The sequence below is a fragment of the Oncorhynchus mykiss genome, chromosome 16, assembly GCF_013265735.2.
Source record: "Oncorhynchus mykiss isolate Arlee chromosome 16, USDA_OmykA_1.1, whole genome shotgun sequence".
Classification (NCBI taxonomy): domain Eukaryota; kingdom Metazoa; phylum Chordata; class Actinopteri; order Salmoniformes; family Salmonidae; genus Oncorhynchus; species Oncorhynchus mykiss.
In genome coordinates, this window is record NC_048580.1 from 18,738,824 (window position 1) to 18,755,621 (window position 16,798).

The following is a 16,798-nucleotide window of genomic DNA, read 5'->3' on the forward strand; positions in this document are numbered from 1 at the left end:
TTGGCACACCTGTATTTTGGGAGTTTCTCCCATTCTTCTCTGCAGATCCTCTCAAGCTCTGTCAGATTGGATGGGGAGCGTCACTGCACAGCTATTTTCAGGTCTCTCCAGAGATGTTCAATCGGGTTCAAGTCTGGGCTCTGGCTGGGCTACTCAAGGACATTCAGAAACTTGTCCCGAAACCACTACTGCGTTGTCTTGGCTGTGTGCTTAGGGTTGTTGTCCTGTTGGAAGGTGAACCTTCACCCCCAGTCTGAGGTCCTGAGCTCTCTGGAGTATCAAGGATCTCTCTGTACTTTACTCCGTTTATCTTTCCCTCGATCCTGACCAGTCTCCCAGTTCCTGTCGCTGAAAAATATCCCCACAGCATGATGCTGCCACCACCATGCTTCACAGTAGAGATGGTGCCAGACGTGACGCTTGGCATTGAGGCCAAAGAGTTCAATCTTGGTTTCATCAGACCAGATAATCTTGTTTCTTATGGTCTGAGAGTCCTTTAGGCGCCCTTTGGAAAACTCCAAGCGGGCTGTCATGTGCCTTTTACTGAGGAGTGTCTTCGGTCTGGCCGCTCTACCATAAAGGCCTGATTGGTGGAGTGCTGCAGAAATGGTTGTCCTTCTGGAATGTTCTCCCATCTCCACAGAGGAATACTGGAGCTCTGTCAGTGTGACCATCGTGTTCTTGGTCACCTCCCTGACCAAGGCCCTTCTCCCCCGATTGCTCAGTTTGGCCAGGCGGCCAGCTCTGGAAGTCTTGGTGGTTCCAAACTTCTTCCATTTAAGAATGATGGAGGCCACTGTGTTCTTTGGGGACCTTCAATGCTGCAGAACCGTTTTGGTACCCTTCCCCAGATCTGTGCCTCGACACAATCCTGTCTCGGAGCTCTAGGATATTTTTTTCCCCTGACATGCACTATCAGCTGTGGGACCTTATATCGACAGGTGTGTGGCTTTCCAAATCATGTCCAATCAATTTAATTTACCACAGGTGGACCCCAATCAAGTTGTAGAAACATATCAAGGGTGATCAATGGAAACAGGATGCACCTGAGCTCAATTTCGAGTCTCGTAGCAAATGGTCTCAATACCTATGTAAATACGTTTTTTTCTTAAATATTTAAAAACCTGTTTTCACTTTGTTGTTATGGGGTATTGTGTGTAGATTGATGAGGAAACAAATTAATTTAATACATTTTAGAATAAGGCTGTAATGTAACAAAATGTGGAAAAAGGGAAGGGGTCTGGATACTTTCCGGATGCACTGTACATACCTATTTTCTGAATGTGAAACTCTAACCCTAAAACAGAGTATGTTTTGTGTGAAATCGGTGTCGAATTACCGAAGGCAAAGTTAATCAGCTCCAAAATGGAACCTCTTTAATTAGAGACAAAGGCTGAACCTCCCCTCTGATTTACTGAGTGAGCCAGACTACAGGCTACAGATGTAGGATCTAAATTTGATCACCCTGTTGCAGGATTTTACATTTGAAATGTGTAGTGTATTTGAGATTTAAAAAGTTTGTAATTTCCACCTTGAAATTTCAGAATTGATGTTCCCTTACGAAAAATATATAAACTCTTACAAAAATGTACATTAATTATCATCCACATTATAATTCACATTTCCTGTTGCTGCAGGATTATTGTCTTGCTGTAGCAAACTGTCTCAAATTACGATCCTACATCTGTGTAATACCTTTAGATTAATGAAATCATCAATGGAGGCGACATCGGTTCCACTGGATTGGTTTCTGATGAGTGTAGGGAACACTTAACTGTTAAAGAGAAAACTTACAGGATGCACTTACTGCATTCAGATTATCTGTGTGTGTGTGTGTGTGTGTGTGTGTGTGTGTGTGTGTGTGTGTATGTGTTTGGGTGTCCGTGTGTATGAAGAGAGAAACCCAAATCAGTGAGCCCTGTCCTTCGGTCTGTCCATCAGGTGGAGAAGCGGCTGGAGCTGGTCAAACAGGTGTCCCACAGCACCCACAAGAAGCTGACTGCCTGTCTGCAGGGCCAACAGGGGGTGGATGTGGAGAAAAGGTCTGTCAGATCGCCCTCGGTGAGTCTGTCTGTCTGCCTGTATTTTCCCTGTTCCTTCTTGTAATGCTGACATTGAGATGATACATTTCCAGGGGAGTGTTACATGTTCTCTTGTTCTATTTCTTGTGTAGAAAAAGTTGCCCCTTACAACGCTAGCGCAATGCCTGGTGGAGGGAGCTGCAGTGTTGGGCGACGACTCACTTTTGGGGTGAGGACGCGCACGCACACTCACACACAAACAGTAATCCACGCACACGCACACACACAGTAATCTCCTTAATTACCGATTGATCATCTGCCACATCTGTCACAGGATGTATTAAAGAGTGATGATCCATGATCGACAGCAGTGTAAACAATCAGCCATCAGCTCATTTCAATAGCATATGACACTTTTTATGCATTATTATGATAGTACATACGGTAATGATTTGAAGTGACACAAGGGCTTGTTCTGGTTTGAGTTCTGATTGGCTATGCGCCGCTTTCTCTGGCCTCTCATTGGCCGGTTGCAGGAAGATGCTAAAACTGTGTGGCGAGACACAGGAGAAGATGGCTCAAGAGCTCATCCTGTTTGAGTTCACCATTGACAGAGACGTGGTGGACCCCCTGTACGAACTAGCCGAGGTACAGTAGACCAGAGCAACCATGATCTTTACCACGGTCAGAGAGAGTACACCACCTCAAATTTACCACACCTGCAAAGCTATTGCACAAGCTGGAGAACAGAATTATTGTAATTGATAAAATGATGATCAGTTTAACAGGCAAGTAAAGCGCCTCTGACATTGCAGTGTCTGTCTCCGTCCAATCTCTCACACTACAGAACAAACCAGAGTAAAGGGTCTTTGTTTTATTGTGATGTGATTTCCCTCAGGTGGAAATCCCCAACATCCAGAAACAAAGGAAACAATTAGCAAAACTGGTTCTGGACATGGATTCGGCACGCACAAGGTAAGAGCTGCTCACTGACACTGCCTGAGTCTGTGTGTGTGCGTTTCAAGGTGTCTCTGTGTGTGTGAAAATGGTGCGTGATTTTGCTGTGTGTCCAGACAGGAAGAAACTCAACTCCCTGTGAACGGATCTCGTTACAGCGTTTCACGCGAATGTCATTGTTGGATTGCCCGTACTGTACAGTGAGGATCTAGGCATGGCTACATTCTCCACCTCTACCATGGACAAGTGGGGAGGATAGAGAGTGAGAGAGAGGAAGGCAGACAGACAGACGGACAGACAGACAGACGGACAGACAGACAGACAGACAGACAGACGGACGGACAGACAGACGGACGGACACAGAAGTCAACAAGTACACACTTAGGACATAAGGATAGATAATTGGGACACAGCAGGTCTATATGTTTGCATAGGATGTTAAACCCCCCCCCCGTTTCTCCCTCCATCCATCAGGTTCCACCAGTCCTCCAAATCGGGTATGTCCAGCAACGTGCAGCCAGGGGCCAAGGGCGAGCACCTCAGGGAAGAGATGGAAGAGGCAGCCAATCGAATGGAGATCTGTCGAGTCAGTCTACATCTCCTTTTTTCTCGCTCACGTCCTCTTTCTCACTTGCCTCAAGATGTTTTCTCTGAAATCTCTGTTTGTTTTCTGAAGTTAAGCTTTTGTATTTTTCCAGGATCAATTATCAGCAGACATGTACAATTTTGTGGCCAAAGAAATCGACTATGCAAGCTACTTTCAGGCAGTAAGTACTCTAATCTCTATTCACCCTCACCACTGTATGTCTTCATTGAAGTACAGCTTGAACATACACTAATCTCTCTCCCTCTCTTTTTCTTTCTCTCCCTCTCCATCTCTCTCTCCTCTCTCTCCATCTCTCTCTCTCTCTCCCTCTCTTTTTCTTTCTCTCGCTCTCAATCTATCTCTCTCTCTCTCTCTCTCTCCCTCTCCATCTCTCTCTCCTCTCTCTCTCCTCTCTCTCTCTCTCCCTCTCCATCTCTCTCTCCTCTCTCTCTCCTCTCTCTCTCTCAATCTCTCTCTCTCTCTCTCTCTCTCTCTCTCTCTCTCCATCTCTCTCTCCTCTCTCTCTCTCTCTCTCGCTATCTCTCTCCTCTCTCTCTCCTCTCTCTCTCTCTCTCTCTCTTTCTCTCTCTCCCTCCCTCTCCCTCTCCCTCCCTCTCTCTCTCTCTCTCTCTCTCTCTCTCCTCTCTCTCTCTCTCTCTCTCTCTCTCTCTCTCTCTCTCTCTCCTCTCTCTCTCTCTCTCCTCTCTCCTCTCTCTCTCTCTCTCTCTCTCTCTCTCTCTCTCTCTCTCTCTCTCCTCTCTTCCTCTCCATCTCTCTCTCCATCTCTCTCTCCCTATCTCTCTCTCTCTCTCTCTCTCTCTCTCTCTCTCTCTCTCTCTCTCTCTCTCTCCCTCCCTCTCCCTCGCCATCTCTCTCTGTCTCTAGTTGATAGAGGTGCAGGCACAGTACCACAGGAAGTCGTTAGAGCTCCTCCAGAATATTCTGCCTCAGATTAAAGCCCACCAGGGTGAGTCTGTCTGCCCAGCGCCCACCCAGCCCTCACTCATTATTACACACATGCAGTATTATACCATCTCTTTCCAACTTCAACACTGCAGTAGGAGCATTGTGCACATCTTTTAATATATTCATCAGGGTTTGGGTCAATTCCATTTCAATTCAGTCAGTTCTGAAGATTATTTTTTAAATTATTTTTTATTTATGAAGTGAAGACGTTTCAATTCATGAACGGAATTTCTATTAACTCCCTGAATTGCTGTAGTTGAAATGGAACTGAACCCAACCCTGATATTCATAGTTACTGTATGCTATTAGTTTCCTTTTGACATATCCATCATTATAGGAACCAAGGGCGTATATCAAGTAAGTTAAAGTCAACATGGGCTGCACAGAGGCTCTAGTGTATTTGAGGTAATGTCATGCCTTAGTAATAACCTGATTAACCTGCTGACTGTGTAACCTTGGTGCTGTGTGTGTGTGTGTGTGTGTCGGGGTTGACAGAGACCTGGGTGGAGAAGCCGTGCTATGGGAAACCCTTAGAGGAGCACCTAGCCCTCAGCGGACGGGACATTGCCTTTCCTATTGAAGCCTGTGTCACCATGCTGCTGGAGTGTGGCATGCAGGAAGAGGTCGGTGTGTATTCCACCCTATCGCTATGTTTTCCCGTTCCCAAGTGCCAACGTACTGATTAGCCTAACATCCGGGTGTTCCTGTCCCATTCCAGGGCCTGTTCAGAGTAGCGCCGTCTGCGTCCAAACTGAAGAAGCTCAAGGCGTCTCTCGACTGTGGGGTGATGGACGTTCAGGAGTATTCTGTAGACCCTCACGCCATCGCAGGTGAATTGGCAACCCAACCCCCCCCCCAACACCCCTCTCCCTATCACTCTGCACCTGTTACCATGCCAACTGATATGGTCACGGAGATCGCCCGGAAACCTTCCCCTAGTCTGTTTGGGTTATCAAGGGCTCCCTGTCAACCTACGAACAACTTAGGTCTAATACATAGCCTTGTTATGATCCTGGCTGTGCCAGAATCTGAATATACGAGCATGTGAATAGAAACCTGAGTGAGCCTTGGAAAATAATTATCTCTGAATTCTCTTCCATGTTTATGTCTAATGATTCCATGCTGAACAGGCTGATACGCAGAGCCTGCACCAAAAGGAAAGCTAATTTGCGACCCTCTCCTGAGGTTAGAGTAGTGTCAAGGTGGATTCACGTCACCCAGTCCAAACACATCAGAATCAAGTCAACACAGCTAATTAAAGATGCTCCCTGGAGGGATTCAAACTGCTCCGCGTTGAATGTGATTATCTAGTAGTGCAAATAGATACACACACAGGCGTGCCTGCACACATACAGTGGGGCAAAAAAGTATTTAGTCAGCCACCAATTGTGCAAGTTCTCCAACTTAAAAAGATGAGAGAGGCCTGTAATTTTCATCATAGGTACACTTCAACTATGACAGACAAAATGAGAAAAAAAATCCAGAAAATCACATTGTAGGACTTTTAATGAATTTATTTGCAAATTATGGTGGAAAATAAGTATTTGGTCAATAACAAAAGTTTATCTCAATACTTTGTTATATACATTTGTTGGCAATGACAGAGGTCAAACGTTTTCTGTAAGTCTTCACAAGGTTTTCACACACTGTTGCTGGTATTTTGGCCCATTCCTTCATGCAGATCTCCTCTAGAGCAGTGATGTTTTGGGGCTGTTGCTGGGCAACACGGACTTTCAACTCCCTCCAAAGATTTTCTATGGGGTTGAGATCTGGAGACTGGCTAGGCCACTCCAGGACCTTGAAATGCTTCTTACGAAGCCACTCCTTCGTTGCCCGGGCGGTGTGTTTGGGATCATTGTCATGCTGAAAGACCCAGCCACGTTTCATCTTCAATGCCCTTGCTGATGGAAGGAGGTTTTCACTCAAAATCTCACGATACATGGCCCCATTAATTCTTTCCTTTACACGGATCAGTCGTCCTGGTCCCTTTGCAGAAAAACAGCCCCAAAGCATGATGTTTCCACCCCCATGCTTCACAGTAGGTATGGTGTTCTTTGGATGCAACTCAGCATTCTTTGTCCTCCAAACACGACGATTTGAGTTTTTACCAAAAAGTTATATTTTGGTTTCATCTGACCATATGACATTCTCCCAATCTTCTTCTGGATCATCCAAATGCTCTCTAGCAAACTTCAGACGGGCCTGGACATGTACTGGCTTAAGCAGGGGGACACGTCTGGCACTGCAGGATTTGAGTCCCTGGCGGCGTAGTGTGTTACTGATGGTAGGCTTTGTTACTTTGGTCCCAGCTCTCTGCAGGTCATTCACTAGGTCCCCCCGTGTGGTTCTGGGATTTTTGCTTACCGTTCTTGTGATCATATTGACCCCACGGGGTGAGATCTTGCGTGGAGCCCCAGATCGAAGGAGATTATCAGTGGACTTGTATGTCTTCCATTTCCCAATAATTGCTCCCACAGTTGATTTCTTCAAACCAAGCTGCTTACCTATTGCAGATTCAGTCTTCCCAGCCTGGTGCAGGTCTACAATTTTGTTTCTGGTGTCCTTTGACAGCTCTTTGGTCTTGGCCATAGTGGAGTTTGGAGTGTGACTGTTTGAGGTTGTGGACAGGTGTCTTTTATATTGGTAACAAGTTCAAACAGGTGCCATTAATACAGGTAACGAGTGGAGGACAGAGGAGCCTCTTAAAGAAGAAGTTACAGGTCTGTGAGAGCCAGAAATCTTGCTTGTTTGTAGGTGACCAAATACTTATTTTCCACCATAATTTGCAAATAAATTGATTAAAAATCCTACAAAGTGATTTTCTGGATTCTTTTTCTCATTTTGTCTGTCATAGTTGAAGTGTACCAATAATGAAAATTACAGGCCTCTCTCATCTTTTTAAGTGGGAGAACTTGCACAATTGGTGGCTGACTAAATACTTTTTTGCCCCACTGTATATACACACAGAAGAGTGGCACAGCTGTTGTGGTTTCCTCCGCACTGTCAAAATGTGAGGGATACTAGGACGTCCTGGTTCATCCATCCCATACAACACTTCAGAAATAGTTACAGTAGAGACATACACACTCTCTGCTTCCCCCTATTTATCCTTCTTCCTGTGTCTGGCAGTGTTTTATCTTTTGGCTCCGCTGTCTTTAGGCCTAAACAGTAACTGTATAATCCTTCTTACCTTCTTATTTTATCTCTCCCTCTCATTTTTAGCACTCCCCCCCCCCCCCCCCCCCCCCCCAGTCCTCTTGCTTTATCCCTCTTTCTCTCACTCACCCTCCACTTGTCTCATCCCGACAGGTGCTTTGAAATCCTACCTACGGGAACTCCCTGAGCCACTGATGACCTTTGAACTTTACGACGAATGGATTCAAGCTTCCAAGTCAGTATCTGCTTAGAATGATGCCGGCATTAGTTGATGTTTATTCATTGTGTTGGATTTGTACGCCATGCTGGTCATTTTTTAAATCACTTTAAAAGGATGAGATCATTGGAAATGGGCTTTCTCTTGTACACTGAGATGTTCTTTTGTGGTTTGTCTGGCAGCATTCAAGACCAAGACAAGAGACTCCAAGCCCTCCTCACAGCCTGCGAGAAACTACCCCTGGCCAACGGCAACAACTTCAAGTGAGCCGCCATCTCTGTTTCGCTCTTTCTCTCTCCTCTGTCCCGCATCCACTTTACTCTGGTCTTTCCTGAACTTGCCTGACCATTCAATTATTTCAGTTTCCATCACCTTTCGCCGTTTTTATCCCTCACTGCTCTTTTCACATCAGCAGAGGCATTTAACCGAGGAATCATAGCTTTCAAGCAGCCAGTATTGAGTGTTTTTTTTTTTGTATATTTTTTTATATCAAAAGGAGAAGTGGGAGTGGGGGAGTGTAAGAAAGGTGAAATAGAATCAAAAGGCTGACAGACTGCAGTGCATGTCAGTGTCTTCATTGAATCTCACAAATAGGATTATCTTTAGGTTGTCTTCTTTTTGCGAAACACCTGTCAAAGCTGTCCTTATCATAGCCCAATTGAAAAGAGCTGCCTCGGGTTCTGTCTGAGCAATCTGTTCATTTTAGGATGAGCACGAAAACACCAATCTCTGTGATTCAGAGATTTGTCAGCCAATGCGGTACACAGTACATGAATGACTCTGTATAGTTAGTTGAAAATATACATGTAAAGTTAGTTCACTGTTTAATTGTTCTCTTTCAGGTATTTAGTCAAGTTCCTCGCCAAATTGGATGACTACCAGGACGAAAATAAAATGACCCCTGGGAATATTGCAATTGTCTTAGGCCCTAACCTGCTGTGGACAACACAGGAAGGGTAAGACTTAACCTCTCTCTACCACAACATACCTTTTTAAAAGCAATGCCTGGTCATTGGTTGCAACTTAAAGAGAAAAATACTCCTTAGTCATTTCCATGTATCTTTAACCTTCATATCTCTAGACTTTTACCGGCATTTTAACGGTCAATTCTCTAACATCATGAACATACAGAAAACTGTCCAAATGAAATAATGCTCATATCTCAAGGTTCAAGTGAGTCATTTCCAGTACAGAGTTATCCCTCGCCATCACACTAAACTATCTCCTTCATATCTCTGTCCTCTCTCTCTCTCCCTCCAGGAACATTACGGAGATGATGACCACTGTGTCCCTGCAGATCGTAGGCATCATTGAGCCCATCATCCAGCACGCTGACTGGTTCTTCCCTGGAGGTGAGGGAAACACAGTGTCTGTTCAGCCTCTATCAGGCACAACCACCTCGCTCATCCATTAGGAGTTAATGTCGTTGCTTTAATATCCTTGTATCAGCCTCTGTAAGGGAGCAAGTGGAGCCGAGCGTCTGCTCTCACAGACACAGCATGACAGTCGGTCACCGACCTTAGGAGACATTATTCACAATTTTAAGAGTCAGTTCTTATAACAGGATACATGTGAATTGTCACAAACGTAATCGCCTCACCTATCTCCTTCCTCTCTCTCAGAGATTGAGTTTAATGTCACAGGAAACTATGGCAGCCCAGTCCACACCAATCACAACGCCAACTACAGCTCCATGCCCTCTCCGGATATGGACCATTCAGAACGCAAGCACAATGATCAGAGCCGACGTCCACTCAGTGTGGCCACCGATAATATGATGCTGGAGTTCTATAAGAAGGATGGGTAAGAAGATCCAACTCTTGTTGCCCCGTATCTTACCATATCTTACCCTATCTTACCCTCCACATCTCTCTCAAATCCTCTCTGTCTCTGAAGTCAACTACCTAATTGCTTGTCTTCCCTCCTTGTCCTCGCTGAAAACTATTTTCTGGAACATGAACCATCCCACTGAGCACACACTGGTTGAATCAACTTGTGTCCACTTCATTTCAATTAAATTACGTTGAACCAACGTGGAATAGACATTGAATTGACATCTGTGCCCAGTGGGATTGGGCATCAAAAATTATTATTGATATTATTGGTTATTACAGCACAGTTCAGAATAAAGGATTTGCATGAGAAATGGGTAATGGCTTGGTTGACTAGCAACGTATTTTTGTGTTTTGTGAAGATGTATGGCATAGCAGATCTGGATTTAAATACTATTTAAGGTATTTCAATAATTTTCACATACATTTCAAGTAAGTATTTTGAGAAGTAGTTGAATATTTGGAAATGTATTTGAAAATTAACTTAGAAAGTATTGCTATGTATTTGAAAATAGTCAAATACACAGAAAAGGTTTTTTTCAAAAACAAACATTTAAATACTCCCATGCATTTGAACCCAGGTCTGTTTGGTCCTAGGGATATTTGAAATGTATTTGGAAGCAAGTATTTGAAAATAATTTCAAATAATATTTATAGGATTTTGTTTTGAAAATATTGTTACGCTGGTATAAATGATTCAGTAGACAGGCGCAGGAATGCATAATAGTTTTTTTATTAAGCCCCAAATTATGCCGTGCTGTGTAAAGGCACAGGGACGAAGACCAAAACAAACACGTAAACAAAACACAGGGTAGAAACCCAAACGAAAGAGCGAGGAGTACCTTGTATAAATACACATACGCACAATGATTAACGCACACAACAAGACCCGTAATCATCTGCGCAATACTCAAGGGAACGAAAGGTGTGCGTAATGAAAGTTCCCGGAGAGATTCGTGACAAATACTCTTAAATACTTCAAGTAGAAGTAGTTGGTTCTGCCAAATTATTTGAAAATACTCAAATACACAGAAAATAAGTATTTCAAATACACATACTTAAATAAGCATGTATTTGAACCCATATCTGTGCCGTAGAAATGGCATAATGTCATATTTCTATGTGAATAGTTTTTCTTCATAAGATCATACAAGACTGTATAACCTTTTTAAGTGAGCTAAGTAAAAAGTTTTGTCTGGGTATGAGAATGGCGGAGAGAATATCATGGAATTCTTCTTCATCTCAGGTGAGAGAGAGAGATAACTAGTGAGATAGAGAGAGAGAGATGTGCACTGTAAGAGAGAGGCAGTCAGACAGCAGGGAGCTCAGAGAAAGAGGTTGGTCCGTGGTGATGAGTGGTGCTGTAAGCAGTTCTTGTGTTCTGTGGAGGATTAGTTTCAAGTCAATCATGTTCTCACTCTCTCTCTTCAAATGACCTCTCTGTCTTATCGGTCTCTGTCAGCAGAGCAGACCGTCTGAGCCCCTCAGCCCTGGGACCACACAATAATCCCAGCTAATTAAACATGTCCAGGACTGCATAGGGACCAATCAATAGAGCTCTGCTCTCATTAGAAACACCCACCCCTTCAGATAGAGCAGGATCAGGTCAAGGAGCATTCTGCTCCTTAGTACAAGCTGAGACCAATGAGGAAGTAGCATTCCCAGCTTTGATTCCTTTTATTTTGTGTCCATATTCAAGTCCATGAAGGCAGGTTGATACCTCTGTTATGGTCTTCATTCATTCGGGGCCTTTCTCCGAAGCACTATGGGTGATGTGTCATGCCATGTCCTTGACCGTGTCTTTGTGAGTGTGATTGTCATTGATTGAAAAAATATCTGAATACTATGTAGCCTTTAACTATCCATAGTTGTACTTGCTCTTTTTTATAGTAAACGAGTACATTAACCACGGCTGCAAGTTACTTCCTATATTTTGGTGTTATTTTGGGGTATTTTTATGTCCGTGGGGAAATGTTGCCCTAATTAGCTCTAAACTAAGTGATAATTGGCTCACCGGTAGGACATGCTTGGAGCTCTTTTGGGAAGGACCATCTTCACCCCTCAAATCCCTCTCCTCATTACTCTCAGCATGACTTCCATCCCCCACAACCGTCTGCAATCCAAACCTGAAGGCTTGACCTGCTGCTTCTCCATCTCGGATCCAACTCCTTACCGACTGCTCCCGCAGTTGCTTTGATTTAGTGTCGCTGTGAATCAGTTAATGGAGTTTCTCATGATCCTTACCCTTTATTGTGATGTTTTTATCCTACCAAGCAGCGTTAGGAAAATTCAAAGGTACTGTACTTACTCTTCCTCCTGCCTGTAACTCTCTGTTCACCCTTGTCTGAACTGCCTGTGGAGAGAATGCCTCTCTCTGTCATCATTTGTCTGACAGTATTCCAGTCACAATTATTCTCTCGTCCTGACACACTTCTAATCGTATAGTTCAATGCTCCTTACAGAGTGCTGCTGACAGACAGTGCTGCCAAATAAGTTCCCGTGTGAACAATGTCCTCACACTGTGTGTGGTTTGTTGACTTCAAATGCATTTTTTGCGATGTCTGGTGTCAGATGTACTCCTCTGAATGCTTGACAAGTACAATAACAGGTGCAAACATTTGTTTGTCACACAGAGACCAACCATACATGCACCCTCACTGTGACACATTATTACAAAGGTTTCCTTTCCCTAGTGTTTCTACTTCATATAGTACAGTAAAGACTGTGCTGACAATTGTGAGGACTACAGGATAAGGCTCTCTGAGCTGACCTCTGACCCCTGACCACTGTCTTCGATTGGCTGTGCATCTCTGTCCCACTGCAGCATGGGGGTCAGGGTGATGGACACTTCTTGGGTGTCGCGCAGGGGCTCGTCGTCAGCGCGTAAAAGCTCCTCCACGCCCCTAGGTGTACAGCCCCCCCTCCCGCCCTCAGACGCTCTCATACCTGAGCAGGGGGAGGTCTCTGCGTCCCCCTCCCCAACCCTTCCTCCCGCTAGCAGTGACCGTGCCAGGTAAGGCTGTCCATTTCCCACACTCCTCGCGTCCTGAAACTGACCCCGACACGGCGTTGTTGTACTTTTTCAGTCTGTTGACGTCTTCTAATTCTCTTTCCCACGCATCATCTTCATCTTTCTGTGAACCGAAGCCCCTCACATCTGTTGCATGTGTTCTCAAACTTGGTTTGACCTCGTGACCCCGTGTGATGTTGTTTTGGTTGTTGTTGTTGTCCTTTAGTCTGATCTTCAGAGTTTCTAGAACCCGTGAAGTTCTTTTTGTGCTTGGTTTTGTTTCATATCTAGGTTGTACCAGAGAGTCGTTGAAAATGTGTACCTCATCTCAAAAGTAGCTTGCCAATGCAGCATGTACATGTTTTTCATTTCCATCCGTCAGAACAGGTTTCATTAACACTGTTCATGTAAGATTGCAAATAGAGTTTTTACTTGTATTTGTCAAACAGTTTACTAGTTTCAAAACTTGAATGCTGGCCTGAATGAAGGTTTTTCATTTGCTCTTTTCTTTTACATTTTTTACTTGCGTTCTCCTTAGACCTCTCCCCTCCCCTTCTTAATGCGACTCTGTTCAACTTTGGTTGACTAATACCTTCCAAGATACAAAAACCCGCACTTGTTCTCCTTCACACTACATGAACTGCAGTGGTTATTGAGTGCTCACAAATATGACAGAATGGCCCATTGGACTTGTTCACATATTCTTTTTCATACAACACTTTTCATTCCACTACAAGAACGTGACAATATTGGCCTCTCCCTGACTTAGAACAATAAAATTCCCTGTGAAATCATAAAAATTTGTATCATTGCAGCTCCGATGACGCGTTGGACTCCTGTTATGCCTACCCTTCCCCGGAAGAGGAGAGGCCCCCTCCCCCTTACCCCTCTTCCTCCTCTTGCTACCCGCCTCTTCATCATTTCTACCCCCGAGCACCGCAGTGTGCGCGCCCTGTCGCCCCCGGTCCAGAGTCCGTGCCCCCTGGGCCGTCGCCCACACCTCCCCCCCGCTGGTCTTGCTACAGCCCTCCCCCACTGCCCCCCTCTTCGTGTCCCTCTCCCTCCCTCCAGCAGCTTGATATAAACTCTAACCCCAAGCCCTGCTCCCTGCACCTCCCCAAACAGAGCTCCCTGGCCGAAGCTCCGCATGCGCCCCCACCGTTAGAAACTAACGTCTCCCCTCTCTACATCAAAACCCCCCTCGTGCTAACCCGACACGACCCGTCCCTCGGTCCCCACACCTCTAACCTCCCCCTGTCCGCACCTCCTCCATGGGCCGCCTGTGCCTGTAGCCGAGAGAGAGGAGCCAAGCTGACTAGGTAAATACTACGTCACATCGCCCTGCCCAGATGGACACAAACTCAGTCTTCGTAACACACACAGGCCTGAGTGGCTCATAATGGCAAAATTAGAGAGGGACATTAGGACACAAAGGGGAGAGTGAGAGAGAGGGAGCTCCCTCCAAAGTGCCAACATCCTGTTTAATACATTTGGTTAATTTTCTCGTTTTTGTCCTCAATTTCATGTTTCAAAGGGATATTCCTCCCATCATGGAACTTTTCTATCTATGGATCATTCTAGTACCAAACTCTCCTTATTTTATGGAATCCATAACTTTCCATGTTGCCAGGAAATTCTGGAGGATGTTGCCAAGCAACAAAGAATATTGAAAACTCTCAGAGATAGCAGAACATAGTGGCCGTTAATTTGTCATTTTAAAGGGCCCAGTTGGCCTTGGATGGTAGTTGACTAGTTATGTTTCTGAATATGAATTGGACAAAGAGTGACTAAGTGAAAAATATAGATGGATGGGCTGGCATGATTCCTATCCGATCATTGGCCTTCATCGGAATAGGGTCTTTTACATCAACAGCTGTTAGGGATGCCTCATTTGCATAGCTCCACCCTAACTTCAAATCTCTCCAGTCCCGATCACCCATCCTCATCTGCTGTCAGTGGGCGGGGGGATTTGGAGCTGGGAGAGCTGTCACTCACATCCTATTATGAACTGGTTAGGTTTTGACCTTCAAGCTCTCTACCCATTGGCATTCTGTCTGCATAGTGCCATAAAAGGCAAGAAAAAAAATCCATTAAACCTACTGGCTTGGGCTTGGATTTTTTGGGGGGTCTTTAGCTACACTGCCATATAGCTAGTAGTACATTTGCAGTAGTGAAAGTTGTCAGTGGTCACTCAGATTATCTGACATTGAACGACAGGGATTTTCATTTCTACATGTGGGAGATTGAGGCCATCTACCCTCAAACTGACAGGTAGTGAGCACAAACACACACGACCTGAAGAAGATGTTATGAAGATTACATATTGTTGTTCATATCCCTTTGTCTTCCCCAGTACTCTGAAGAACAATGAGCTGTCTCCAGTGATTGGACAAAAGGGCTTCCAGGGAACGGCACTCTCTGGTGGGCTGTCACAGCACTCTTCTGACCATAGCCCTCACACCCTGAGAAGAGGTACTGATGGAAGTAGTGTGTGTGTGTGTGTGTGTGTGTGTGTGTGTGTGTGTGTGTGTGTGTGTGTGTGTGTGTGAGAGACCATGCTGTGCACAAAGCAGACAGATTGTTTTGTCTTGGCTTGTCACCTCTCAATTAAAATCTGTGTTGCTGCTCTCTCCACAGCTAAGAAGCTGGCCCCCATCCCACCTAAACCCTACTCTCAGTCTGGGGGAATGTCGGACCAGTCTACAGGTCAGCCGTCTCCAGTCAGCCTGTCCCCCACCCCTCCTAGTACCCCCTCCCTGTACGGCTTCAGCTACCCCCAGGGCTACGCCACCATCGGCTCCCCGGGACAGGCCCAGACCGCCACCCCCTCTCTCTCCTCCCCTCCCTCGCTAGCCGGCACCCTCACCAAGGCTAGGCCCACTCCCAAGCCTCCTCGGCAGAGGCCCAGCCTACCCCCGCCGCAGCCCCCCAGCACCCCTGGCTCCAGCCCCCAACCTCTTGAGCACGGTGGCGGCCTTCTGGATGGATTGTCTCCTGGAGAGAGCATGTCCACAGGTAAACGCTTCAATGGAGTTTCAACACACTAGGAGCCCGCCCATACACTCTCTTCTCTGGTATAGGTGGAATATCTCACTCTCCAGTGTGCCTGCCAGAGTATTAATATGGTTTCTGCAAATTGAATTATTTTGTGTAGTTTGTTAAACTGATAATACTTTTAACCCTTTCATCTGTGTTAAACTGTGGGGAACTCACACAAAAAAAGGTAAGAAGGTAAAAAATATTTTAATCTCTTATCTTGTTCTTCCATTTTATAAATATTTTTTTTCGACTCCTATTATTGTGTGCCTACAGCGGTATGAAGCGAGTGGTTCAATATGGGCTAAATGTGAGAGGGCCTTTTAGGGTAAGCAGGAGTTCCAGTACTGTACTAAAGCCTCACCCTCCCATCCCTCCAAACAACCAACCGTCCGCCATTCTGGCTCACTGTGGAGCTGCATGGCTCCAGCTTTCTGTATATCAGAGGAGGCTGATGGGAGGAGCTATAGGTGTATAGGCTCATTGTATTGGCTGGAATGGAACCAATGGAACAGAGTCCAACATATTGTTTCCATGTGTTTGATGTGTTTGGTGCCATTCCATTGATTCCATTCCAGCCATTACAATGAGCCTGTCCTCCTATAGCTCCTCCCACCAGCCTCCTCTGCTGTGTATATATACCTGTATACATGACTTCTCATATGTATAGAGCTATATATCTCTGCTGTGTTCAGTCCACCACTAACCCATTTTGTTGGCCTTTGCATGGTGGCTGAGACTGGCGCGATGCATGGCTTGTGGATGTGTCTGAAAGACCGTCCACTGACTCCACTTCACACTTCACACAGAAGATTGGCGTAATTTTGCTATCCCAAGAAGCTTTCTTTACTGTTTTCTCCCTGAAACCATGCCACATCCCACCCCTGTCCTGTCCGGGGCCAGCTGCCCCTTTGCTTACACACTGCACAGTACCCCCCCCCCCCCCCCCCCCCCCCACACACCTTATTCCACACCCACTGCTGTTCTAGAATTATTCCACTTTCTGTTTCCCAGTCA

At 45.4% G+C, this 16,798-nt stretch overlaps 1 protein-coding gene across 4 annotated transcripts in view; it reads left to right on the forward strand.

Moving 5' to 3' along the window:
- LOC110491516 (rho GTPase-activating protein 44) overlaps nt 1-16,798 on the forward strand; it is a 77,995-nt gene that overhangs the window by 56,766 nt on the left and 4,431 nt on the right. Inside the window, exons 3-21 of one of the 4 annotated variants that reach the window (XM_036946392.1) lie at nt 1,942-2,061; nt 2,174-2,250; nt 2,558-2,669; nt 2,920-2,996; nt 3,453-3,564; nt 3,677-3,745; nt 4,450-4,531; nt 5,026-5,153; nt 5,249-5,360; nt 7,840-7,921; nt 8,086-8,166; nt 8,746-8,859; nt 9,164-9,255; nt 9,526-9,706; nt 12,010-12,030; nt 12,560-12,748; nt 15,099-15,217; nt 15,383-15,760; nt 16,058-16,109. In XM_036946392.1, coding sequence (XP_036802287.1) covers nt 1,942-2,061; nt 2,174-2,250; nt 2,558-2,669; nt 2,920-2,996; nt 3,453-3,564; nt 3,677-3,745; nt 4,450-4,531; nt 5,026-5,153; nt 5,249-5,360; nt 7,840-7,921; nt 8,086-8,166; nt 8,746-8,859; nt 9,164-9,255; nt 9,526-9,706; nt 12,010-12,030; nt 12,560-12,748; nt 15,099-15,217; nt 15,383-15,760; nt 16,058-16,065 — 2,154 coding nt within the window. In that variant the 3' untranslated portion in view covers nt 16,066-16,109. The remainder of the gene's footprint in view (nt 1-1,941; nt 2,062-2,173; nt 2,251-2,557; nt 2,670-2,919; nt 2,997-3,452; nt 3,565-3,676; nt 3,746-4,449; nt 4,532-5,025; nt 5,154-5,248; nt 5,361-7,839; nt 7,922-8,085; nt 8,167-8,745; nt 8,860-9,163; nt 9,256-9,525; nt 9,707-12,009; nt 12,031-12,559; nt 12,749-15,098; nt 15,218-15,382; nt 15,761-16,057; nt 16,110-16,798) is intronic. The other 3 variants (XM_036946390.1, XM_036946391.1, XM_036946393.1) reach the window with 3 other exon arrangements.